The sequence below is a fragment of the Callorhinchus milii genome, unplaced genomic scaffold (genome assembly GCF_018977255.1).
Source record: "Callorhinchus milii isolate IMCB2004 unplaced genomic scaffold, IMCB_Cmil_1.0 Scaffold16, whole genome shotgun sequence".
NCBI classification, from domain to species: domain Eukaryota; kingdom Metazoa; phylum Chordata; class Chondrichthyes; order Chimaeriformes; family Callorhinchidae; genus Callorhinchus; species Callorhinchus milii.
Genome location: NW_024704757.1, coordinates 7,458,820 through 7,480,494, shown reverse-complemented (window position 1 = coordinate 7,480,494; position 21,675 = coordinate 7,458,820). Strand labels below are relative to the sequence as shown.

General features: G+C 56.5%; 1 protein-coding gene across 2 annotated transcripts; it reads left to right on the top strand.

Annotated features, from left to right (window-relative positions):
• The first annotated feature begins 2,807 nt into the window (after positions 1–2,807).
• Positions 2,808–21,636, top strand: llgl1 (LLGL scribble cell polarity complex component 1). 2 transcript variants are annotated; one of them, XM_042341107.1, is made up of 23 exons: positions 2,808–2,897; positions 7,108–7,205; positions 8,923–9,004; positions 9,334–9,464; positions 11,219–11,377; positions 11,589–11,751; positions 12,113–12,242; positions 12,941–12,995; positions 13,273–13,427; positions 13,681–13,898; positions 14,176–14,243; positions 14,391–14,544; positions 14,721–14,825; positions 15,268–15,557; positions 16,155–16,308; positions 16,566–16,716; positions 17,100–17,216; positions 17,516–17,682; positions 18,213–18,477; positions 18,900–19,026; positions 19,433–19,527; positions 19,983–20,106; positions 20,966–21,636. In XM_042341107.1, the coding sequence occupies exons 1-23, from the start codon at positions 2,814–2,816 to the stop codon at positions 20,973–20,975; spliced, it is 3,102 nt and encodes a 1,033-aa protein (XP_042197041.1). In that variant the 5' UTR covers positions 2,808–2,813; the 3' UTR covers positions 20,976–21,636. The 2 variants fall into 2 exon arrangements, with proteins under 2 accessions (XP_042197041.1, XP_042197040.1); XM_042341106.1 differs by having other exon boundaries at positions 12,110–12,242.
• Positions 21,637–21,675: the final 39 nt, after the last annotated feature.

Here is a 21,675-nt window from a genome sequence, read left to right as displayed (position 1 = left end):
TCTGGGAAGTGAGGCAAGGATCGGGAAGAAAGTTCGAGCCTTCCTCCTCTGGAGAATGTGTGAGCATGGGGTGAGGACAGGATTGAATGTGCTCGGCTGCCGGAGGTGGGGTAAGGATGAGCTTCTAAGAAGATGGTTGAACATTGCCTTCAAAAAGAAGTACAGTATCTGTTATTCTTTTAAAACTCCTTTGAGTTGATGCACCATGAGTCCCGCAACTAGCAGCTCTGTACACGAGATTAAAACTGTCCATGCAACAACAACAACAACAACTAGCATTTATTTAGTGCCTTGGCTCAGGTTAGGGTCTCGGAGCGCACTCCCTCTCGCTGCTTCTCACTGAGTTGCTTTGCCCTCGGGTGCCCAGCGACACCGAAGCCAATTGTAACTCCTCTCCCAGCCCAGAGGGAAACAAACATTTACAGACTCACGTTCAGCACAAACTTTTCCCAAGAAAAACATTAAACTGTTAATTGGCGGCGTACATTTAGAGGTGCAGTGATTATCCTGGGAGATTAGGGGATTACAGTGCTGTGTGTAAGATGATGATGTGAGCAGGCCACCGCTCGTATTTGTCAACAGTGTCGCCACTTAGAGATAATCTGTGAGCTCGGTTTACACTGAGCTGGTGAGATCACTGCTGGCTTTTGTCCAAAGTACGTCGCAGACTCAGTCATGATAAACAATTAGTTGGGGAAAGGGAACGAAAAGCATCAATCCCCGTCAACTTGCCTTCGGTAAGTGAGCCCACCTTGCCTTGTCTAAAGGCGCCAACTACATTAACAAGTTGGAGGACGTTTGGGGCCAATTCATTAAACCACCTTAGAAAAGAAATGAAGAATGCTTTGCAATTGATCTGTCAATGTTTGGGAAAAGTAGGAAAGTCTCCAGTTTACACAGTGAGTTACTTTGGTGTGTAGTGACTTATGCAATATTTTCCTTCCTGAAGTCTGGAGTTAGTGGTTTTAGCCTCGCTGTCACTGAATCAGTTTGTGAGTTTTAGTTTTGCACGAGTTATTAAGTGAGTGCAGCATGGTTGAGGGTCGGCTGTGTTTTATTAATGCGGAAACCTTTTGAAGTCCTGGAAAAACATCCAGCTTGGTGGGGAGTGGGGTGGAGTCCAAGTTTAGGTGGATGGGAGCAAACAGCTGGGGTTCAGCCCACCCACATTACACAGGGCTGCCCCCAGCGGAAAGATTTTCAACTTGAAGTTGATGTTAGTGTAAATACTAACTGTTTTAAGAGGTTTTGTCCTCACGGCTAAGGATGCCATTCCGCCAGCTGTTCCCAATGATGTTTAACTAATGTTTTTGTTTTGTCATACACAGCCCTCTACATTCCCAACAGCAATATACATCCTATATGGTGGCTTCAGCAGTGTCTTGTTCTCTATTTAAATCTGGGAAGCTCCCATCAACAACAACAAATTACATTTGTATAGCGCCTTTCGTGTCAGGAGGACATTCCAAGGAGTTGGACAGTCAGGGATCCACACCCAAGCTGGTGGTTGGGATCAGGAGGTGTGGAGTGGGTAGGGGTAGGAGGGTGACCAAAGACATGGTTGAAGAGGAGGGTCTTAGAAGGGAGGCAAGGGAATGGGTAAGCGTGGGGGTGATAGGGCTGTGGAGCCTGGTGCGGGGGAGGACACGGGCTGCAGAGTTCTGGATGAGCTGCAGCCTGTGGAGGGAGGAGTTGAGGCTGTCAGGCAGGGAGTGTGCAGAGCTCGGGAGATGAACACGTGGATGAGGGCCCCAGCAGCCTGCAGTGAGACGCAGTGGTGCCAGGCAATGTTGCGCAGGTGGGGAACGGCGGAGCGGGTCGTGGCACAGATGTGGGAGGGGGGGGGGGTGAAGGACAGTAGTGGGTGGAACAGGACGCTGAGGTTCTGTATTGGCTCCGTGAGGTGTAGAAGGGCGATGCTGTCAGTGCCTGAGATATGGTTAGTTCTCATTCAGGACTTGATGTCCGACTGGCAATCTGGGAGGTGGAGACAGAGAGATACAATTTGACCCCACGTCTACAGATGATGTCACCGAGAGGGAGCACGTAAATGGTGAAGAGGGGACAAATCTTCGTTGCTGGTTAATAATAATAATAACCCTCGCATTTGATACAGCGCCTCATCATGTCGGTTAGAGGTCTCAAAGCGCTTCACAGGATATACTGTAAAGTGTAGTGACTGTGTGGTTTGTGCAGTTCTGCAGTGCTGCTCCTGTTGTCTGTTCCTCTTGTGGGGGCCCAGACAGTGAGTGCAGAGCAATCAAACCTGAAACTGAGAGGATCAGTGAATGGCATTGATTATTATTATTATATTCAGGCGTTGGAGCAGTGGCTGATATCAGCCAATGGGGTGCGAGTAGCGGCTGGGGACAGCCAATGGGGTGCGAGTAGCGGCCGGGGACAGCCAATGGGGTGCGAGTAGCGGCCGGGGACAGCCAATGGGGTGCGAGCTGCGGCCGGGGACAGCCAATGGGGTGCGAGTAGCGGCCGGGGACAGCCAATGGGGTGCGAGTAGCGGCCGGGGACAGCCAATGGGGTGCGAGTAGCGGCCGGGGACAGCCAATGGGGTGCGAGTAGCGGCCGGGGACAGCCAATGGGGTGCGAGTAGCGGCCGGGGACAGCCAATGGGGTGCGAGGCCGGCGCTGGAGCTCAGGAGCCCCACAAAAGGCCGGGAGACGCGGCGGCGACGGCGGAGCGAGAGAGCGCGAGCGGGGCTTTGGGCGGGGACCTGAGCCGCGATAACCCCTCCCCTTCCCGCTAACCCCGCCCCCCCCTCCCGCTGACTCCTCCCCCTCCCGCGGCCGCTGTGAAGATGATGAAGTTTCGGTTCCGCCGCCATCAGGGCCCCGACCCGCAGCGCGAGAAGCTCAAACAGGACCTGTTCTCCTTCAGCAAGGTACCGGGTACCGGGGACCGGGGGTACCGGGGGGGGGTACCGGGGACTGGGTACCGGGGTACCGGGGGTACCGGGGGCGCCCCGGGATGGGGGTGAGCCGCTCCCCCGCCCCCGGGATCCGCTCAAGATGTCGAGTTGCGATGTGTTGCTGTTCTCTTCTCCTCTTTTCTCTCCTTTCTTCCCCTCCTTCCTCGTCTCTCCTTCTCCTCCTTCCCTCTCTCCCTCTCTTTCCCTGTTCCCTCCTCCCTCTCTGCCCCTCTCCTCTCCCCCTCTCTCTCTCTCTCTCTCTCTCCCTTTTTTTCCTCTTCTCTCGCTTTGCGCAAATGAAATTCCAGGATTAGCGGGAAACAGTGAGAGGGAACATTCCTCCCTTTCCCCCCTCCCCCCCCCCCCCCGGCAATACCCTCCCCCCCCCCCGGCAATACCCTCCCCCCCCCCCGGCAATACCCTCCCCCCCCGGCAATACCCCCCCCCCCGGCAATACCCTCCCCCCCCGGCAATACCCCCCCCCCGGCAATACCCTCCCCCCCCCGGCAATACCCTCCCTCCCTCCCTTTCTCTCCCCTTTTCCCTCCCTCTCTCCTTTCCTCTGTGTCCCGTTATCCCCGGGGAACTGCAGTCTCTCTTACTCTGACCCAGTCTCTCTGAGGCTCTGGGCTCTGGGCTGAGGCTCTGGGCTGAGGCTCTGGGCTCTGGGCTGAGGCTCTGGGCTGAGGCTCTGGGCTCTGGGCTGAGGCTCTGGGGCTCAGGGCTCTGGGCTGAGGCTCTGGGCTCAGGGGCTGCAGTGAAGCTCAGACACGGGCTGTTGTGTAGCACATTCTGCAACAATAAAAACCAAGTTGGCTGCTATACAGACACAGGGACGTGAAGTTGCTGTGGGGCTGAGAGTCTGACGCCATTATTTTATGTATCAGTTGGCTCCAGTTTCATTTTTAAGCCACTTTATTTGAGACGTCGTGTGATGGAGAGGAGGAGGTGGAGGGGGTGTGGGGGGAGAGCAGTCCAGTAGCTTCTGTTTGTGTTAAATTGGCTTAAATGTGCTTTACAGCAGTGAGTCCGTCGCCGCTTTAATACAAGTCATGTTTTCATACTTGAATTTCTTCCATAAACGTGATTTTTTTGGTTAATAACTAAAAAAAATGCCTTGTGTTTGGGCGGAACAGCTGCAGCACAGCCTTCTGTAACTGTGTGTGTGTGCGAGCGAGAGGTGTGCGTGTTTGTGTGTAAGTGATGTGTGTTTGTGTGTAAGTGATGTGTGTTTGTGTGTAAGTGATGTGTGTTTGTGTGTAAGAGTGTGTCTGTGTTTGTGTGTAAGTGTTGTGTGTTTGTGTGTAAGAGTGTTGTGTTTGTGTAAGAGTGTGTTTGTGTAAGAGTGTGTTTGTGTAAGAGTGTGTTTGTGTAAGAGTGTGTTTGTGTAAGAGTGTGTTTGTGTAAGAGTGTGTTTGTGTAAGAGTGTGTCGTGTGTTGGGTGTAAGAGTGTCGTTTGTTGGGTGTAAGAGTGTCGTTTGTTGGGTGTAAGAGTGTGTCGTGTGTTGGGTGTAAGAGTGTGTCGTGTGTTGGGTGTAAGAGTGTGTCGTGTTTGTGTGTAAGAGTGTGTCGTGTTTGTGTGTAAGAGTGTGTCGTGTTTGTGTGTGAGAGTGTGTCGTGTGTAAGTGTGTCGTGTTTGTGTGTAAGAGTGTGTTTGTTGGGTGGGTTTAAGTTGTAATGTGAAGAGATGTTTCCAATTCACAATTATTCAGACAATAATGATAATTATTTTTAAAAAAAAAAATCTGAAGACTTCCCGTCGATGTACTTTGCAAGTCCCCGGGTTTAACTTGTTCATTGATGAGGTTAACGGTGGGGACGCGGTGAGACGGGGATGTATGTGTGTGGTTGGGCTCCTGACCATTGGGCATCTGTCTTTCCATGTTGTTTCATCGATTATTCGCTCCCTCATTGCTTTGCTTTTCTCTCTCTTTCTGGCCCAGAAACGGTTTAGTTTCCCTCTGGTGCTCATTGACTGCTCTTTGGCCACAGCTGTTCCCTTTTCCCACTTTTGATTCTTGCTAATAAATAAGGAACAGAAGAACAGAAGAAAGAAGACCAAGATCCATCCAGTTCTCCTTCCACCATCCTGGCAGTCGTTTGGCATGTTGTGTCCCAAACTATATATTGTATCCCCAGATATTATTTTCTGATATCTTTGTTCCCCCATTTATTCCTCTTTTCCACCTCTAATGTTCTCTCTCCTCTTCTGTCTGTCTGTCTGTTCAAAACTCCGCCGCCATATACTCACCCGCTCTAAACTCCGTACTCCCATCATATCAGTCCTCACCAGACTCCACTGGCTCCTTATCACAGAACAACAACAACAACAAGATTCCATTTATAAAGCGCCTTTCACGTCAGGAGGACGTCCCAAGGCGCTGCACAGTTGGGTCATGACCCGAGCAGGGGGGAAATGGTCAGGGTGATGGAAGGGAGGGAGCGAGGAGGGGGGAAATGGTCAGGGTGAGGGGAGGGAAGGGAGGGAGCGAGGAGGGGGAAGAGAGTCGAGAGGGGAGCTGAAGGCTGAAGGTCAAAGAGAAAGGTTTTGAGACCGGCCTTGAAGGAGGAAAGGGAGGAAGCGGCGAAGGCACTGGGGGATGCAGTTCCAGAGCCTGGGGGCTGAGAGGCTGAAGGCCCGACCACCGATGGTAGGGCGGTTGGGGCGGGGGACGTGGAGCAGACCAGAGCCAGAGGAACGGAGGGTACGGGCAGGTAGGTAGGGGGATAGTAGGTTGGAGAGGTAGGAGGGAGCAAGGCCGTGAATGGCCTTGTAGGTGAGGATGAGGATCTTGAAATCAATCCTCTGGGGGATGGGGAGCCAGTGGAGGCGAGCGAGAACCGGATTGACTTCAAGATCCTCACACTGGTATACAAATCCCTTTACACCCTGGCACCTACCTACCTCTCCAACCCAATTACCCACCACACCATCGCACTCTGTTCGATTGGTGGCCGTGCTTCAGTCACTAATCCTGGAAACTCTGAAAATCTCTTCCCCAATCCCTCAGACTTGCCCCCTCTATCCCAATTTCTAGATCATGCCTGAAGACCTTCCTTTTTAACTGTACTTACGGTCACCTCCCCCCGGCTCAGTGCCGTGCTCAGCTATTGTTAAGTGCTCTGGGATACTACACTGCATGCATGAGGGACGCTGTATACATGCAAGTCAGTGTGTGTCGTTCCCCACCCCCCGCGCCCATCCAACCCTGTTGTATTAGGCAGTTCAGAGTTTGAGCACGGAGCCGTGCGCACTTGGTACAGTGGGAGCGGGCAGATGCGGGGGGAAGGAGTGTTGCTCCACAGCCTGGTTTGGTGCCTCTCAGGTTCCACTCACGGAGAGGTGCCTCTGGGTCTCAGGCCGTTTGCCAACGCTGAGTGACTGGCAACTGGCTGCGGAGTGTCTCTCTCTCTCTCTTCCCCTGTGGGAATTGTCTGGCATCTGTTCAGCAATGCGAAGTGTGATGGAATATGTTTTTAATAACTACTTTATTTTTTTGTATGGAAAAACAATGTTTGCCGTTGCTATAATCTTACAAGGAGACAGTGTCAGCTGACTGAGTGGGTGACAAGTGGGCTTCTCTAAGGGAATGAGGGGGGAGGCATTCTGTAATTGTCTGGTGATTTTCAGGGTCATTGATTCAGTTATCGTTTCACCCAGAAAGGACACAGTCAACTCACTTTGCAGTCTATTCCTTGAAGCGCTTTGAGACGTCTCAAAGTATTATTAAATATGAGACTCAAGTCGAATGTCTTAAGTGATTGGTGCAATGAGTTATTGAAGTGTAGTAATTGTCGTGGAGGAGAAACAGCAGCAGTGCACAGTGATGAGATTCATGACTATCTTTTTGATGAGCAGGGAGATGAATTTGGCCGAGGGTAAAATCCCCTGATTATAGTGTTGCTGGATCTTTAACTTCCATCAGAACAGGTGTGTGTGTGTGTGGGGGGGGTGGGGGGGTGGGGGGGGGCTGTAACAGCAGTGTTGAGAATTCTACGCAGTGTTTTGAGTCCGTCGTTGTTTGCCCTGAATGTCCTGGAGCGCTCTGGGTGCCACCCCGCGTGAGGGGCGCTGTATAGATACAAGTTGTAGTTGTTGTTTCTCGCCCTCTCTCTCTCTTCTGGTGACGATGGCACTTTCGGCCTTTTCACTCCTGTGTTCTGGTTGTTTCCTCCTCGGCAGACGGTGGAGCATGGCTTCCCAAGTCAGCCCAGCTCCCTGGCCTTCGATCCCCGGCTCCGACTCCTGGCGATCGGCACCAAATCCGGAGCTGTGAAAATGTATCTTTTTACGTGTCCGCGTGTGTCGCCGAGAAGGTGGATTTGTTGTGTAACATGTATCTGTGTCCCCTCGGTTCATGGTGTGGGAGTGTGTCAGGGTGTGGGTGTGGGGGGGTGTATTTTGGTTTGGAGACTCCATGGTGATGGGTCTCTGTGTGTGTCAGACGCCCCAGCTGAGCAAAGAAAATTGCTAGTCTGTGGAAGGATAGGATTGTGCCCACATCGGGGGCTGAAAGTTGGCGCTGTGCCAGGCTGCGTGCCCGCGCTGGGAGCTGGTGTGTCCTCAGGGGAGACGTCGCTGGATTTTCAGTTAAATCCCGATGTGAACTAATCACCACAGACATGGAACTGGGTTTAAAGGATCAATTTGATGTAGCTGTTCTGCATCTGACCGCAGCTTGTGTCAATCACTTTAACTGAGGAACAGCGATAAGTGGGGCGGGGGAGAGTCTTCAGTCCCAGAAATACTGCCGCTCCTAGTTTCGCTGTCAGTGTCTCAATCCCCTGAAGTAATCCCTGATCTGCTGTTAGCCGGTGCCATTCAGCAATGGGGGCGCGGGACTAGTCCAGCCTGGGTTAGTTGCTGCCAAATGAGCTCAACCGGGGAATAATCTGCCAGCGATCCTCTCTTCTCACCTGGACCAGCTCGGAGATGGCCTATCGGGTTCAGCCCTGAAGCTAGAAATAATAATCCTTACGTTTGATATAGCGCCTTAGCACCTCGCTGAGACGTCTCAGAGTGCTTCACAGGCTGCACTGTAAAGTGTTGTGACTGTGTATTTTGTGGGCGAAATGTGGCAGCCAAATGCGCACAGCAGTGTCCTACAAACAGTTGTGGATTGAGTGACCAAATGTTGGGCGGAGGGGGGGGAGCCCTGTACTGATTCTAGATTACCACGTGTGCCTGTCTGTGCCCTTGTCTGCGCGTGGGCCTGTCTGCGCGGGCGCGTGTGTGTTTGTGTGTGTGTGTTTATGTGTGTGTGTGTCTGTCCTGTGAGAGTCCCTCAGCGCAGTGTCTGAGACTGTTCACCTGCCCCCCCCCCACCAACCCCCTGGCAGCTCACTGCATTCAGTGTGTGAATGATGAGCAGCACAGAGAAGGAGAGCCTTGTGTGCGCTCAGGACGGCTCTGAGTCTCATTGTGGGACCGAGCATAAGGCGGGAGCTCAGTCTGAGGGGACAAAGGGCGGCTCACATTCCCCGCGGCTCCACACACTCCGCCTCCTTTGTCCGAAACGTTAAAGCCGCTGTCTGTCCCCGACCCACTCAGGGGGCACTGTTAGTGTGGGGCCAGCCAGCCTCGCTGTCTTTATATCCTTTCCTCTGATATCCCCCCCCCCCCCCCTCCACCACCGGAGATGTACATCGCGGACGGGGGTGAGGTTTGCGCTGTTCCTGCCTGAAGAGCGGCCCCTCCTCACTCCATCCCCTCATTCGACGCCCATCCGGAAACTTATCACCTTGACCACGGCTTTGGTCGCCTTCCCCTGGGCCTCCAGCTCAGCCCACCCCCCCCCCCCCCCAGCCCATCCCCTCCGACCAGCCCAGCACCCACCCCCAGCTTGCTGCCAGCCAGCAGTGGGGGGGGGGGGGGGGGGGCGCAGTAGTGTGTGTGTGTGGGGCGGGGGGCAGCATGTGTGGGGCGGGCAAAGGCCGAGAGCAAAGCTATTATTTATCATTACTTGAAAGTTTATGTTCCTTGACCTGTGACCTGTAGCTATGGAGCCCCCGGGGTGGAGTTTACGGGGCTGCACAGGGAGGCGGCCACTGTGATGCAAGTCCACTTCTTACCTGGACAGGTACACGCCGTGCTGGGAGAGGGGCCGTGCGGAGGGGTTGTGCTGGGGGGGGCGCATGCAGAAGGGGAGGGGCTGTGCAGAGAGGGAGGGACTGCAGGATATAGCAGATTCTTGCTGAGGGGGTAAGTTGGTGTTAAAAGGATTGGCTTTTAGGGAGGGGAGGGCGCTGTGACCTGAGGCTGGGTTGTGTCTGTGCTGTGACAGCCTCTTCCGCCCTCTCTTCCCCCTCCCCCCCCCTCCCCCCCCCCGTCTCGTCTCCCCTCCCCCCTTTTCTCCTCTCTCTTTCCCCCTCTCCTCTCTTCCCCCTCTCTCCCTCCCCCCCACACCAGGGCCGGCTGCTGGCATTACTGGACGACAACACCATCCACCTGTGGGAGGTCGGCCAGAGGAGCAGCTTCTCTCACTTGCAGGAGATCCGCAGCTTCTCGCTTCCCAGCCGCCCTGGTCTCGATAGCAACAGGTAACCCCCTCCTCCCCTGGAAACCCCTCCCCCCAAACACACTGCCCCCTCCCAAACTCATGCACAATACACGCATACAAACATCCCCCCCCCCCCCAATGATGCTCTATGGTGGTCATCCTCTCTGAAGTACTTTGACGTTCATTTTTGGGGTGGGCTGGATTTCATTCATCCAATGTGAACTTCTCATGATTCTGCTTCCCCTCCCCGCCCCATGGGCATCAGTGATGATGCCCCATGGGCATCAGTGATAAGATAGCGACGAGGGGAGTCTAAAGGAATTTAGGAGGAACTACTTCACGCAGAGGTTAATGAGATTGTGGAACTCGCTGCCTGAAGTGGTGGTGGAATCAGATAAGGTAGAGGAAGCCAGACTTTCACATGAGGGAGAGGAATAGAGGGTGTGGGAGCGAGGGAGGAATGTGGGAGGGAGTATAAACCTTGGGAGTATAAACACCAATAATGGAGTGGTTGGGTGGAGTGGCCTGTTTCCGTGCTGCACATGCTGTGTAAATCAAGGTCAGTTGGGCCGGTTGGCGCTTCCCTTTTTGTCTCTGGACCTTGCTGAGGGCCCACACCCTTCCCCTAATGTTTGTTACAGATTCTGAACCACATTTTTTTCATCTATGAGGAAATGCTCGAGTGTCTCAAAGGCTTTGAGATATTTACAGCTTCCCCTTGTGGCCTTTTCTGAGACTTTAAAGCTCATTCTCCCTTCTCTGTGGGCTCACCCCCTCCCTGCCCTGTGGGCTTTCCCCCTCCCTGCCCTGTGGGCTTTCCCCCTCCCTGGCCTGTGGCCTTCCCCCTACCTCCCCTTGGGCCCATCTGTGTTCTGGCTTCCTCATGGTCTGAGCTCCAAATCTGCTCTACAACAACAACAAATTACATTTGTATCGTGCCTTTCACGTCAGGAAGATGTCCCAAGGTGCTGGACACTGTTGGCAGTGCTTTTGCCTTGGAGGTCAGAAGATTGTGGGTTGAATATCTATGTTGGGACTTTGAACTCCCAGACTGGGCTGACTCTCAGTGGGGAGCTCGGTGGGGAGGAGTGCAGGGTTGTTGGAAGCGCTGTCCTTTGGATGAGACATTAAATTGAGGCCTCCTTGGGGCATTCAGGTGGAACATCCATTGAGGTAGACAAAAAAGACCAAGTGACCTGTCTGACAACCCCACAAATAACATTGTCACTTCCTGGCTGTTTGTCAGTCGTTGCTGCATTCGTACACATCAATGTATCAAACATCACAAATTGGAAGGAGTATTATTATTATTTATTACTATTGTCCAGTCCGTGCTTGGCTCTGCGTCCCCAGGCCGGCCGGCTGGGGGGGGGGGGGGGGGGGGGACATCTGCCCACCCGATAGTGCCTTGGGCAGGTGCCTTGGGACGTCCTCCCGACGTGAAAGGCGCTGTACGAGTGTAATGTTGTTGTTGTTGATACAGCCCCAGTTTGCCTTCAGGTGGTCAACAGCAATTGCTATACTGAGCCACTAGAGGGCGGCAGCAGTCACACGCTGTGCTGTAGCCGGTGGCGCCCTCTCGGGGCGGAGAGCGATTACTGCAACTCGCTCTGACACTAAATGAAACCACATTTGTTTAACACAAACCCGACGGAGACACAGAGAGCGGTGACATGTACTGTCTGTCAGTTACACTGAGGCTCTCTCTCTCTGAAGCCCTCCCCCACTATCCCCCCCTCCCCCCAGTGTCAGTGCGGCTCAGTGACTAACGCCCCTCTCTCTCTCCCCCCACAGTGCCCCCCCCGGGGTCAGTAAGGTGACGGTGCTGATGGTGCGGTGGGGGGGTGACGCCGCGTGGCTCGGGACTGAGGGCGGGGCCGTCCACGTGCTGCGCCTCCCGGGCCTCGTCCTCCTCGACTCCCACAGCCTCGTCCCTGAGCAGCTCCTGCGCAGGTACCGCGTGGGGATGGGGGGAGAGGTCTGTGTGGGGGGGGGGGAGAGGTCTGTGTGGGGGGGGGGAGAGGTCTGTGTGGGGGGGGGGAGAGGTTGTGTGGGGGGGGGGAGAGGTCTGTGTGGTGGGGGGGGAGAGGTCTGTGTGGGGGGGGGGAAGGGTTGTGCACACAGTCTGGGTCTCTCACACACTCCCCCCCCCCCCCCCCCGCAGTGTTCCTGACGACTACAGGAGCGGGAAAGCCCTCGGACCCGTGGAGTCGCTCCAGGAACATCCGACGGATCCGGACAAGATCCTGATTGGCTACAGCCGGGGGCTGGTGTTACTGTGGGGGGCGCAGGCCCGGCAAGTGGAGGGTGTCTTCCTGGGCAACCAGGTACCGGCAGTGGGGCTCGGTAACCAGGGGTGGCGGGGCCCGGCTGAGTGGGCGGGGGTGGCGGGGCCCGGCTGAGCAGGGCCCTTGGGCGGGTCCTCGTTGGCTGAGGATGGGGCCTAACAGAGGGAGGGGCCTGGCCGATTGGGGGGGGGGCCTGGCTGGGGGCGGGGGGGGCCCGGCTGGGGGGGGGGGCCCGGCGGGGGGGGGGGGGGCGGGGGGGGCTGGGGGGGGGCCGGGGCGGGGGCCCGGCGGGGGGCCGGCGGGGGGGGGGGCCGGGCTGGGGGAGGGGGGGGGCCGGGCTGGGGGCGGGGGGGGCCGGGCTGAGGGGGTGACTGACTGACGAGCTCTGTTGTGACAGCAGTTGGAGAGCCTGAGTTGGGATCGCAGCGGACGGACGTTTGTCACCTCCCACAGCGATGGCAGCTACAGTGTATGGGCGGTCAGCACCGCGGGGACCAGGGGCACACCCCTCACCTCCTCTGTCCCCTACGGTGAGCTCCCCGCCACACACCTACTCACCGCGCCCCCACCCACACTGCCCTACCCCCAGCCAGGCCACACCCCAGCCAAGACCCCTACCCCCAGACCCTCACCTCTACAGTCTCCCACCTTGAGCTGTGTGTGTGTTGGGAGGGGGCTGCGCGTGTGTGTGTGTTGGGAGGGGGCTGCGCGTGTGTGTGTGTGTTGGGAGAAAGGGTGGGGAGAGGAGAGACATGGATGACTTGTTGATGATTTGGAATGAGTGCACCATGTCTGGTCCTGGTTCTGGAGGAATGTTTCCCTCCCAGTCACTCTCCGTGCCGGGGTGGAGGGTGTTGTGTATGTGTGTGTTTGGTGGGAGGGGGGGTAGCTGTGTGTGTGTTGGGGGAGAGGGGGGCTGTGTGTATGTGTTTGGGGGGAGCTGTGTGTGTGTTGGGGGAGAGGGGGGCTGTGTGTATGTGTTTGGGGGGAGCTGTGTGTGTGTTGGGGGAGAGGGGGGCTGTGTGTGTGTTTGGGGGGGCTGTGTGTGTGTTGGGGGAGAGGGGGGCTGTGTGTATGTGTTTGGGGAGGGCTGTGTGTGTGTTGGATGGACGGTGTTGATTTTGGCTGCAGGTTTCCACGGTTCAGTATAAATGTATAAACAGCTCTGGCTTGTTTAATCCCCTTTCTTTTTGCTGCTTAAAGTGAATAAAGTGTCCATGTCCCACAGGCCCCTTTCCCTGTAAGGCCATCAACAAGATCCTCCGCAGGACATCTAGCACCGGGCAAGTATGGGGTGGGGGGGCTCCCTGTGTGTGTTTGTGAGTGTGTGTGTGTGTGCTCGGGTGGGCTCCCTGTGTGTGTGTGTGTGTGTGCGCGCGCACTCGAGGGTGGAGGTGCTCCGTGTGTGTGTGTGCTCCCGGGGGGGAAACGTTGATCAATCTGGTGGATGTTCGGGGTTTGCTCTGTTCTGTGTCTCTGTGTCTGGGGGGTGGGGGAGAATGTTTTATCACTGAAGTAACACTGTGTATAAATTGCACCCTCTCCCCCCTCTCTCTGCAGGACCCCCTTTGTGCTGTTCAGTGGGGGGATGCCAAGAGCCAGCTATGGGGACCGTCACTGTGTGAGTGTGCTGCAGGGGGGGGCACACGTCACGCTGGACTTCACCTCCCGCGTCATCGACTTCCTCACTGTGCAGAGCCCTGACCCCGAGCAAGGCAGGTTCCCCCCCCTAACGAGGTGTGGGGGAGGGTGGGGGCTGTGCTCTCACAGGCAGAGGAGACAAGCTGCTGTTGTGACTGTGATTGGGGGGGGGGCGGGTGCAGTGAGTCACTGAGAGATTCGGAAACAGACTCTGTGTTGTGTGCGTGTGTTGGGTTTGTGTTGTGTATGTGGTGGGTGCTGACTGTCAAATCCTCTTGCTCTCTCTGTTGCTCGCTGACTGTCTGACCCTCTCTTGCCCCCACACAGAGTATGATGACCCCTCGACGTTGTTGGTGTTGGTTGAGGAGGAGTTGGTGGCTGTTGATCTGGGGAGTGTGGGTTGGCCACTGCTGGCCGCCCCCTACCTGGCTCCCCTCCACTCATCCGCCATCACCTGCTCCAACCATGTCTCCCACGTCCCGGCCAAACTGTGGGACCGTATCGTCCAGGCTGGAGGGCAGCAGGCAGCTCAGCACTCGCGGGCGGTAAGTTTGCCTTCCACGGGTGGTGATTGTGGTGGGGTGAGGGGTGTGGGGGTTGGTGGTGATGGCTGTGTGTGTAGGGGGGTGAGGGGTGATGGCTGTGTGTGTTGGAGGGTGAGGGGTGATGGCTGTGTGTGGGGGGAATGAGGGGTGATGGCTGTGTGTGTAGGGGGATGATGGCTGTGTGTGGTGGGGGTTTGTGGTGATGGTTGTGTGTTTAGTGGGGGGTGAGGGGTGATGACGGTGTGGCAGTGTGTGTTAACTGTCTGTGTGTGTTTAGGAATGGCCAATCAACGGGGGAACCAACCTGGCCCCAGAGCCTGAGCACCAGAGCCTCCTGCTGACAGGGTGAGACCCGGGCTCTCTCTCTCTCACACACTCACACTCTCTCGCACTCTCACTCTCACATGCTCTCTCTCACACACTTTCTCACTCTCTCCCATTCTCACACTCCCTCACTCTCTCTCTCTCTCACATTCTCTCTCTGTCTCTCAGACATGAGGATGGCACGGTCAGGTTCTGGGATGCCTGTGGAGTGTCTCTGAAGCCTCTGTACCGGCTCGGCACAGCCAACGTCTTCCAGACAGAGACCGACCATGGGGAGGGACTGGCCCCGTCCGGCGAGGAGGAGTGGCCACCGTTCCGCAAGGTACGTGAGGAGGTGGGGCCGGAATGGAGTGTGTGGGGGGGTGGGGGCAGGGTCTGTGTGTGTGGGGGGGGGTAGGGTCTGTGTGTCGGGGGGGGGAGGTAGGGTCTGTGTGTGGGGAGGCAGGGCTTGGGGAGGGTTGCAGTGTAACCACAGTTTGTCCCCCCCCCCCCCCCCAGGTTGGCTGCTTTGACCCGTACAGTGATGATCCTCGGCTGGGGGTGCAGAAAATGTGTTTGTGTAAATACAGTGGCCGCCTGGTGGTGGCTGGCACAGCCGGACAGGTAACAGCCACACGCTTCACAGCCTCTCAGTTACCATGGTAATGGGTGGGGGGGGGGGGGGATGGCTTCGTCTGTCGCCGTCCACTCCCCCTCACTCCAACCCCCATCATCAGTGGCTGAGCTTTCCATTCCCCCCTCCCCGGAACTCTGGATCCCTCCTCTCCGCCGTTACCTTCCTTCCCTCTCGTGCCTGAGCCTCTCCTCGGGTCAGGACTCAGTTTGGTGCCATCTCGCCCGTTCTCTGACTACTCAGCCTCCCCCCTGACATACACACACTCCTCACGCCCCCCGCACTGTGCTTCCACCTCTCGGTGCCCCCCGCCCCCTCTTGCTCGGTGCCCCCCATACTCCCTTGCTCGGTGCCCCCCCCCTCCCCCCTTGCTCGGTGCCCCCCGCCCCCGGTCCCCCCACCCCCCCCCCCTGACTGCTGGTTGCTGTGCAGGTGTTGTTGTTGGAGCTGGGGGAGTGTGAGGAGCAGGTGTTGGCTGTGGCTACGGTTGACCTACTGCAGGACCGTGAGGGCTTCACGTGGAAAGGTCACGACCGGCTGATACCGCGGAGTGTCCCCGCCGGCCCGGCTCCTGGCTTCCAGCCGCGGCTCCTGGTGCAGTGCGTCCCCCCGGCAGCCGTCACGGCCATCGCCCTCCACCCCGAGTGGCAGCTCCTGGCATTCGGCACCAGCCACGGCTTCGGCGTCTACGATTATTGCCGGCTCCAGCCAGTGCTCAGCAGGTGAGTGCCAGTTGTGGGCAACCGAGCGAGGGCAGGCGAGGGGCAGTGTCACTGATAAGACAGTCACTACACTGGAGTTCCCCTAGCGTAGTGGTCAGCGCGCTCGCCTCACAAATCGGTGCATTATTATTGTTGTTATTGCACTGAAGCTCACGTTTGGTACATTGCCTCACACATCATCTCCGAGCGCTTCACAGGATTCACTGCCAAGTGTTAGTGACTATCTGCTTTGTAGGCTCAGCAGCCGATTTTGTGCATAGCAATGTCCGAACCTCCCCGCTCCCCCAGGGATTCTCACTCACTTCACTGCCCTGTGGTGGGGAGGGAGAGAGAGGGGGAGGCCGGGAGGGAAAAACTCACTGCTCCCGCGCTGCGAGGTCTCTGAGGGTTTAACATCTCATCAGAAGGACAAATCCCAGCAAAGATTTAACCCAAACTCCTGACCCCGAGACCAGGTGTGGGGCAAAGCCTGATGTACAGTGGGGGTGGGAGAGGAGTGTGTGTGTGTGTGTGGGGGGGGGGGGGGGGGAAGGTGGGGGCTGGCGGGGGGGGAAGTTGTATGTAGGGGGTATATGACACTGTAATCACAACCCCCAGGTGTACGCTGCACCCGAATGACTCTCTGGCGATGGAGGGGCCGTTGTCCCGCGTGAAGTCACTGAAGAAATCGCTGCGACAGTCGTTTCGGAGAATCCGCAAGAGCCGCGTCTCTGGCAAGAAACGGCCAATTCCTGGCAGCCCAGCCAGCAAGGTACTGGGGGCGGGGCTGGCAAGGTACCGGGGGCTGGCAAGGTACCGGGGGCTGGCAAGGTACCGGGGGCTGGCAAGGGACAGGGACAGGGGTAGGCCTGCCAATGTAACTGAGTGGGGCCAGAAAGGAACTAGGGGCGGGGCTGGCAAGGAGCTGGGGGTTGGGATGTATGGGGGGTAAGGAGTGGGAGGTTAGGGTGTGGGAGACAGAGTGGGGGTCGGAGTGGGTGATGGTGACTGTGCTGTGCCCTGGGGCAGGTACAGGAGGCTAACGCAAGGCTGGCAGAGCAGGGGGGGCCGGAGGTGGAGGTGACTCCGGTGCAGAGACGTATTGAGCCGCGCTCGGCCGATGATTCACTTTCCGGTGTCGTCCGATGCCTCTACTTTGCTGACACCTTCCTTCGGGACGGTGAGTGTCACCGGCATGAGTGTGTGTGTGTGTGGGAGGGAGGGGTGCTGTGTGTCTGTGTGGGGTGGGGGCTGTGTGGGGGAGGAGGGGGCTGGTTGTGTGTGTGGGGAGGGGATGGGGTTGTGTGTGTGTGTGGGGTAGGGGGTGCTGTGTGGGGGAGGAAGGGGCTGGTTGTGGGGGTGGGGTTGTGTGTGTGGGGTGTGGCTGTGTATACGCTGTGTCAATCACTGGAGGTGGGGCTGGCGAGCGGCAGGTCTGGTTTCTCTTGCTGAAATGCCTCTCTCCCCTCTCCTCTCCCCACCTACCCCTCCCCTCCCTCCTCCCTTTCCCCCCCCCTCCCTCCCTCCTCACCTCCCTCCTCTCTCCCCTCCTCCCTCCCGCAGCCACACACCATGGGCCAACGATGTGGGCAGGTACGAACGCAGGCTGTGTTTACGCCTACGCCCTGGAGGTGCCGTCACGGGAGCGATGGACGGAGCGGTCAGTGGGGGCTGTGCTGGGTGAGTGAGGGGAGGGGCTGTGGCTCTGGTGGAGTCATTGAGGGGAGGGGCTATGGCTGGGGAGGGGTCATTGAGGGGAGGGGCTATGGCTGGGGAGGGGTCATTGAGGGGAGGGGCTATGGCTGGGGAGGGGTCATTGAGGGGAGGGGCTATGGCTGAGGTTCAGATCCGGTTGGGGGGAGGGGTTAAGATGCCTAAAAAGAGTATTTCACAGTTGGTGAGTCAGAGGGAGGTGCTGTGTCTCATGTCTTTACCTCCCACTCCCCCTCCGCCTGTGCCCCACCTCTCCCTCCCCCCAGGAAAGGAGATCCAGCTGATGCACCGGGCCCCGGTGGTGACGGTGACGGTGCTGGACGGCCGGGGGAAGCCCCTCCCTGAGCCGCTGGAGGCCTCTTGTGATTTGGCCAAAGCCCCTGAGATGCAGGGGGGCCACGCGGTGCTCATCGTCTCCGAGGAGCAGTTCAAGGTAAAGTGGGGGGGGAGCGGTACCACTTCCTGTCCGTGCAGTGGGGGGGCGGGGGGGGAGGAGGGAGGATCTGTGGGGGTCTGAGCCTCTCGTCACAGAGCCTGAAGTTTACCGACACCAATTTGAATCAAAGGGACGCAGTTTCTCTCTCCCCGAGTTTGGCCAACAGTCTCCCCGCAGATTAAAACCGCTTGTTTGTTTCATGGTGGTTTTGCGGTGAGCACATTCGGCTGCTGCGTTAGTCTATACAATACCAGTCACTACACCTTACAGTAACAACCTGTGAAGCTCAGAGACTCTCGTCCTCGTCTCAGGCGGACGTCCCGAAGTAGTATCAGGTGTTGGTTGTCTTTGACATTTTGATGCGTTTTATTTGTGATTCTGTCTCTGCGTGTCTGACTTAATGTTTCCCCCTCCTCCCCCGTGCCTGACCCCCTCCCCCCCGTGCCCCCCCGTGCCTCCCCCCCGCTCTGTGGCCCCTCCACCCTCTCTGATTCCTCCCCCTCTGGCCCCTCCCCCGGTGCCCACAGGTGTTTACGCTGCCCAAGGTTTGCGCTAAAACCAAGTTTAAGCTGACGGCCCACGAGGGCTCACGCGTCAGGAAGGTCGGGATCCTGAGCTTCGGCAGCGCCACCACAGCCGACTACAGCGAAGACGGGCTGGTGTGTCTCACCAACCTCGGCGACATCCACGTGTTCACGGTGCCGGCCCTGCGGCCACAGGTTCATTACGACTGTATCAGGAAAGAGGACATCAGCGGCATCGCTTCCTGTGTCTTCACTCGGACCGGCCAGGGTCAGCTCCTCACTCGCTCACTTCACTCTCTGTCACCAACATAATAATGTGGCACATTAATGGTTAAGCAAGCCGGGGGAGGGGAGTTTAACTTGGGAAGAATGAGTGAGCAGGAGACTGAGCCAGACTGAGCTTGTGTTCATTTCTGGGGCTTCGGTGGGGGAGGGAGCCTGTGGGGGCGGTGGGGGGAGATGACTAAAAGCGCCATCAATGAAGTAGGTTGTAAGACTGCCTGAGGAGGGAGGGAGTCAGAGGGACTCCAGGAGGGAAGCCGCAGAGAGCGGTGGCAGGATGGCTGATGTAGTGACAGATGGGAGCGAGAGGCTATTGTGTGCTGGGGGTGCAGCTCTGGGGTGGTGGGGTGGGGTGTGCTGTGTGTGCGTGTGCTGCCATGTTAACACTTTCTCTCTCCCGGTGTAAAGGCTTTTACCTGATCTCCCCCTCGGAATTTGAGCGATTCTCATTGTCGGCCAGGAACGTGACGGAACCGCTGTGTGTGGTGATGTGGGAGGGGCCCCGAGACCACCTGAGCCCAGCCCCCGCTCTCAGGTCAGCCAGTCACTCAACAAGTGGGGAGGGGGTGGGGGTATATGGGTATATCTAAGACAGATGTTGGTAGTGGTGGGGGTTAATGGATCCAATTTTCTCCCCCCCCACCCGGGCCGGTGAGAAACTCATAGAGGTGTTGGCACAGACTTTACAAAAATAAACCTATTGGGCACCATAATCCCTCCCAAAATAATAATAATAATAATGTAGTTACTCAATCCACCACTGTTTGTGGGACACTGCTGTCCACAATTGGCCGTTTCACCCGCAAAATATGCAGTCAATTCATTTTACAGTGTATCCTATGAAGTGCTTTGAGACGCCTCAATGACTTGATATATCAAATGCAAGGATTATTATTATGATAACGCAGCCTCACTGGTCATACATATTCTCTTGTCTTCAGCAGTAACCCGGTGACGACTCCCAAGAGGAACCAGGTGAACGGAACACACAAGGTTCAGAGCAAAGAGGAGATCTGCTCGTTAGGAGAGGTTGAAGGTACGAGCGGCAGGAACATGCGGCGTGTTTACTGGTGAGAAAGAGGCATCTGGCAGCCGCTGAGGCTCCTATTAGAGAGCGGGCAGCACAGACCCTGGGTGCTGAGCCTGAGATGCCCATGGCTGGTGGCAAACTGGTGAGAAGCCACGAGGCTCGCTGGCCAGTTGCTTAGAGTGTGGATCAGACCGCGGAGCCGAGACCGCGCTACGATATGAATCTAATGGGTTTTGTTGGAGAAAAGACCACACCGGGGGCAAATACAGGCTCCTCCCTTCCTCACTCCCCGCACCTTGTGCTGAAACTCGAGAGTTTGGGTGGGGTGGGGGCAGGATTGAGGTGAGTTGCTGCCGTTCTTATGCCCCCTCCACCGCCCGGGTGATGGAACTGTGGTGGCATGGCTGCTAATTTAAGCCGTGTTGTTCACTGGTGACCAGGCATCGCTCTCTTGTGTGCAGGAGCCCTGGAGGACGTGCTCTCCACACCCGCACAGACACCGCTCGACTCTCCCAACAGCAGTGCTGACATCACCCTGGATACCACGGGAGACATCACCCTGGAGGACGTGAAGGATCATTTACCGTGAGTCAATGCTCCTGGCTACTGTGTCCTTCCCCCCCCCCTCCCCACCAGGCTACCGTGTTCCCCCCCCAGCTACTGTGCCCACCTCACCCCACCCCTAAACCCCCAAGCGAGACCAGTTGTGGCACCTTAACTCAGTATAAACTCTCACTCGACCAGAGACTGAAGCTGGGACGTTTTTCTGGACTTTCTCACTGCTCAATACCACAAGACGAGGCCTTGACTCTGTGTTGCCGTGGTGACAAATGGCCTCCAGCTGATTGTTAAACACAGTAATTCCCCCCTCACTGCTGAAGGGAGCAGCACATGGCAGTCAGAGTTTGAATGGAAAATCCCTGGAGTGAACACTGAGTGGGCGGCCTGACAGAGCCAACAATGACACATTTTTTTTGGCATCAATTGGACTAAACCTGAATCTGAAAGTGTTTGCATTGAAGAGGCCTCGGCACTCAGGCAAATCTATTAAACTATTAAACAGTCACTACTGCCTTGGCCAGAAACTAGATATCCTTGTAACCCCAACACTGACGCAGCACTTGCATAGAACCCCAACAGCTCACAGAATAGAATTCTAGAATATTTACAATATCTATTCAGTGCCTTTCACATCGGGAGGAAATTGAGGCAGGTCTCGTCTGTGCGGGCGCTCTCGCTCCCCCCCACCCTCCCCCGAGGTGCTCACTCTTCCCACCCACCCCCCCGGTGCTCACTCTCCCCCCACCCCGCCCCCCCCTCGGGGCTTCCTCCCCTCCCAAGGAGATTTCAAGTTTGGCAATGGTGTGGATTTGGGGGAGGGGGAAGAGGGTATTAATATTTCAAACAAATGTTTCCCTTGTTTTGATGATGAATGTGTTTTCAGGGAGTGTTAGCGGAGAGAAGCCGAGCGTGTTTGGTACTTGATAACCCGGCTGGTGTGCAGTGGTGAGGAGAGGGAGAGATTCCCGGTGCCGGCCTCCAGCCATCGGAGGGTTTGTTGGATTCTTTCTCTTTGTCCTTTTTGCGCCAAAAAGATGGGTTTGTTTGTTTATTTTTTCCCCCAAAAAAGGAGAAAAGACCCAGACAGACACACAACACATCTGCGGGACCTTTTATCCACTGGCCACCTCTTCCCAGCCTCCAACGAAACACTAAACCAGTAACTTTATATATAAAAACAACTTTGATACGACCGCAGGAAGCACTATCGTTAGCTTCATTTTATGGATCATTTCATTTTATGGATCATGTCTTTTTTTTGCTCTTGGTTTGTTTATCACACAAGTTGGGGGGGAGTGGGGAATGGACCCAGGAACCAATTCTTTAGTGAAAGGGGGCAACTCTTTAGATCCTATCCTGTTTGTACATTTTTTTATATGTAGATTTTCAGTCTGCGCAGGTTAATCCACCCTCTGGTATTGTTCACAGAATGTGTTGAAGAGCAAATATGGTTCTACCCAAATCCATGGGGGCAATGGATCCATGTACTTGCTGAATAGTTTGCAATGTGTCTGGCTCCAAGCCAATACTGCTGCCCCCCCCCCCCCCACCCCCCGCCCTCCCCCAATCTCCCAATTGTAGCTCCTCACACCT

Bases quoted from the DNA above. Each gene is read 5' to 3' on its own strand.
- llgl1 (XM_042341106.1), top strand. From the start codon at position 2,814: ATGATGAAGTTTCGGTTCCGCCGCCATCAGGGCCCCGACCCGCAGCGC. The intron at 13,899-14,175 runs GTAAGTTTGCCT...GTGTGTGTTTAG, and splicing joins CAGCTCAGCACTCGCGGGCG to GAATGGCCAATCAACGGGGG. The intron at 17,683-18,212 runs GTAAAGTGGGGG...CGGTGCCCACAG, and splicing joins TCTCCGAGGAGCAGTTCAAG to GTGTTTACGCTGCCCAAGGT.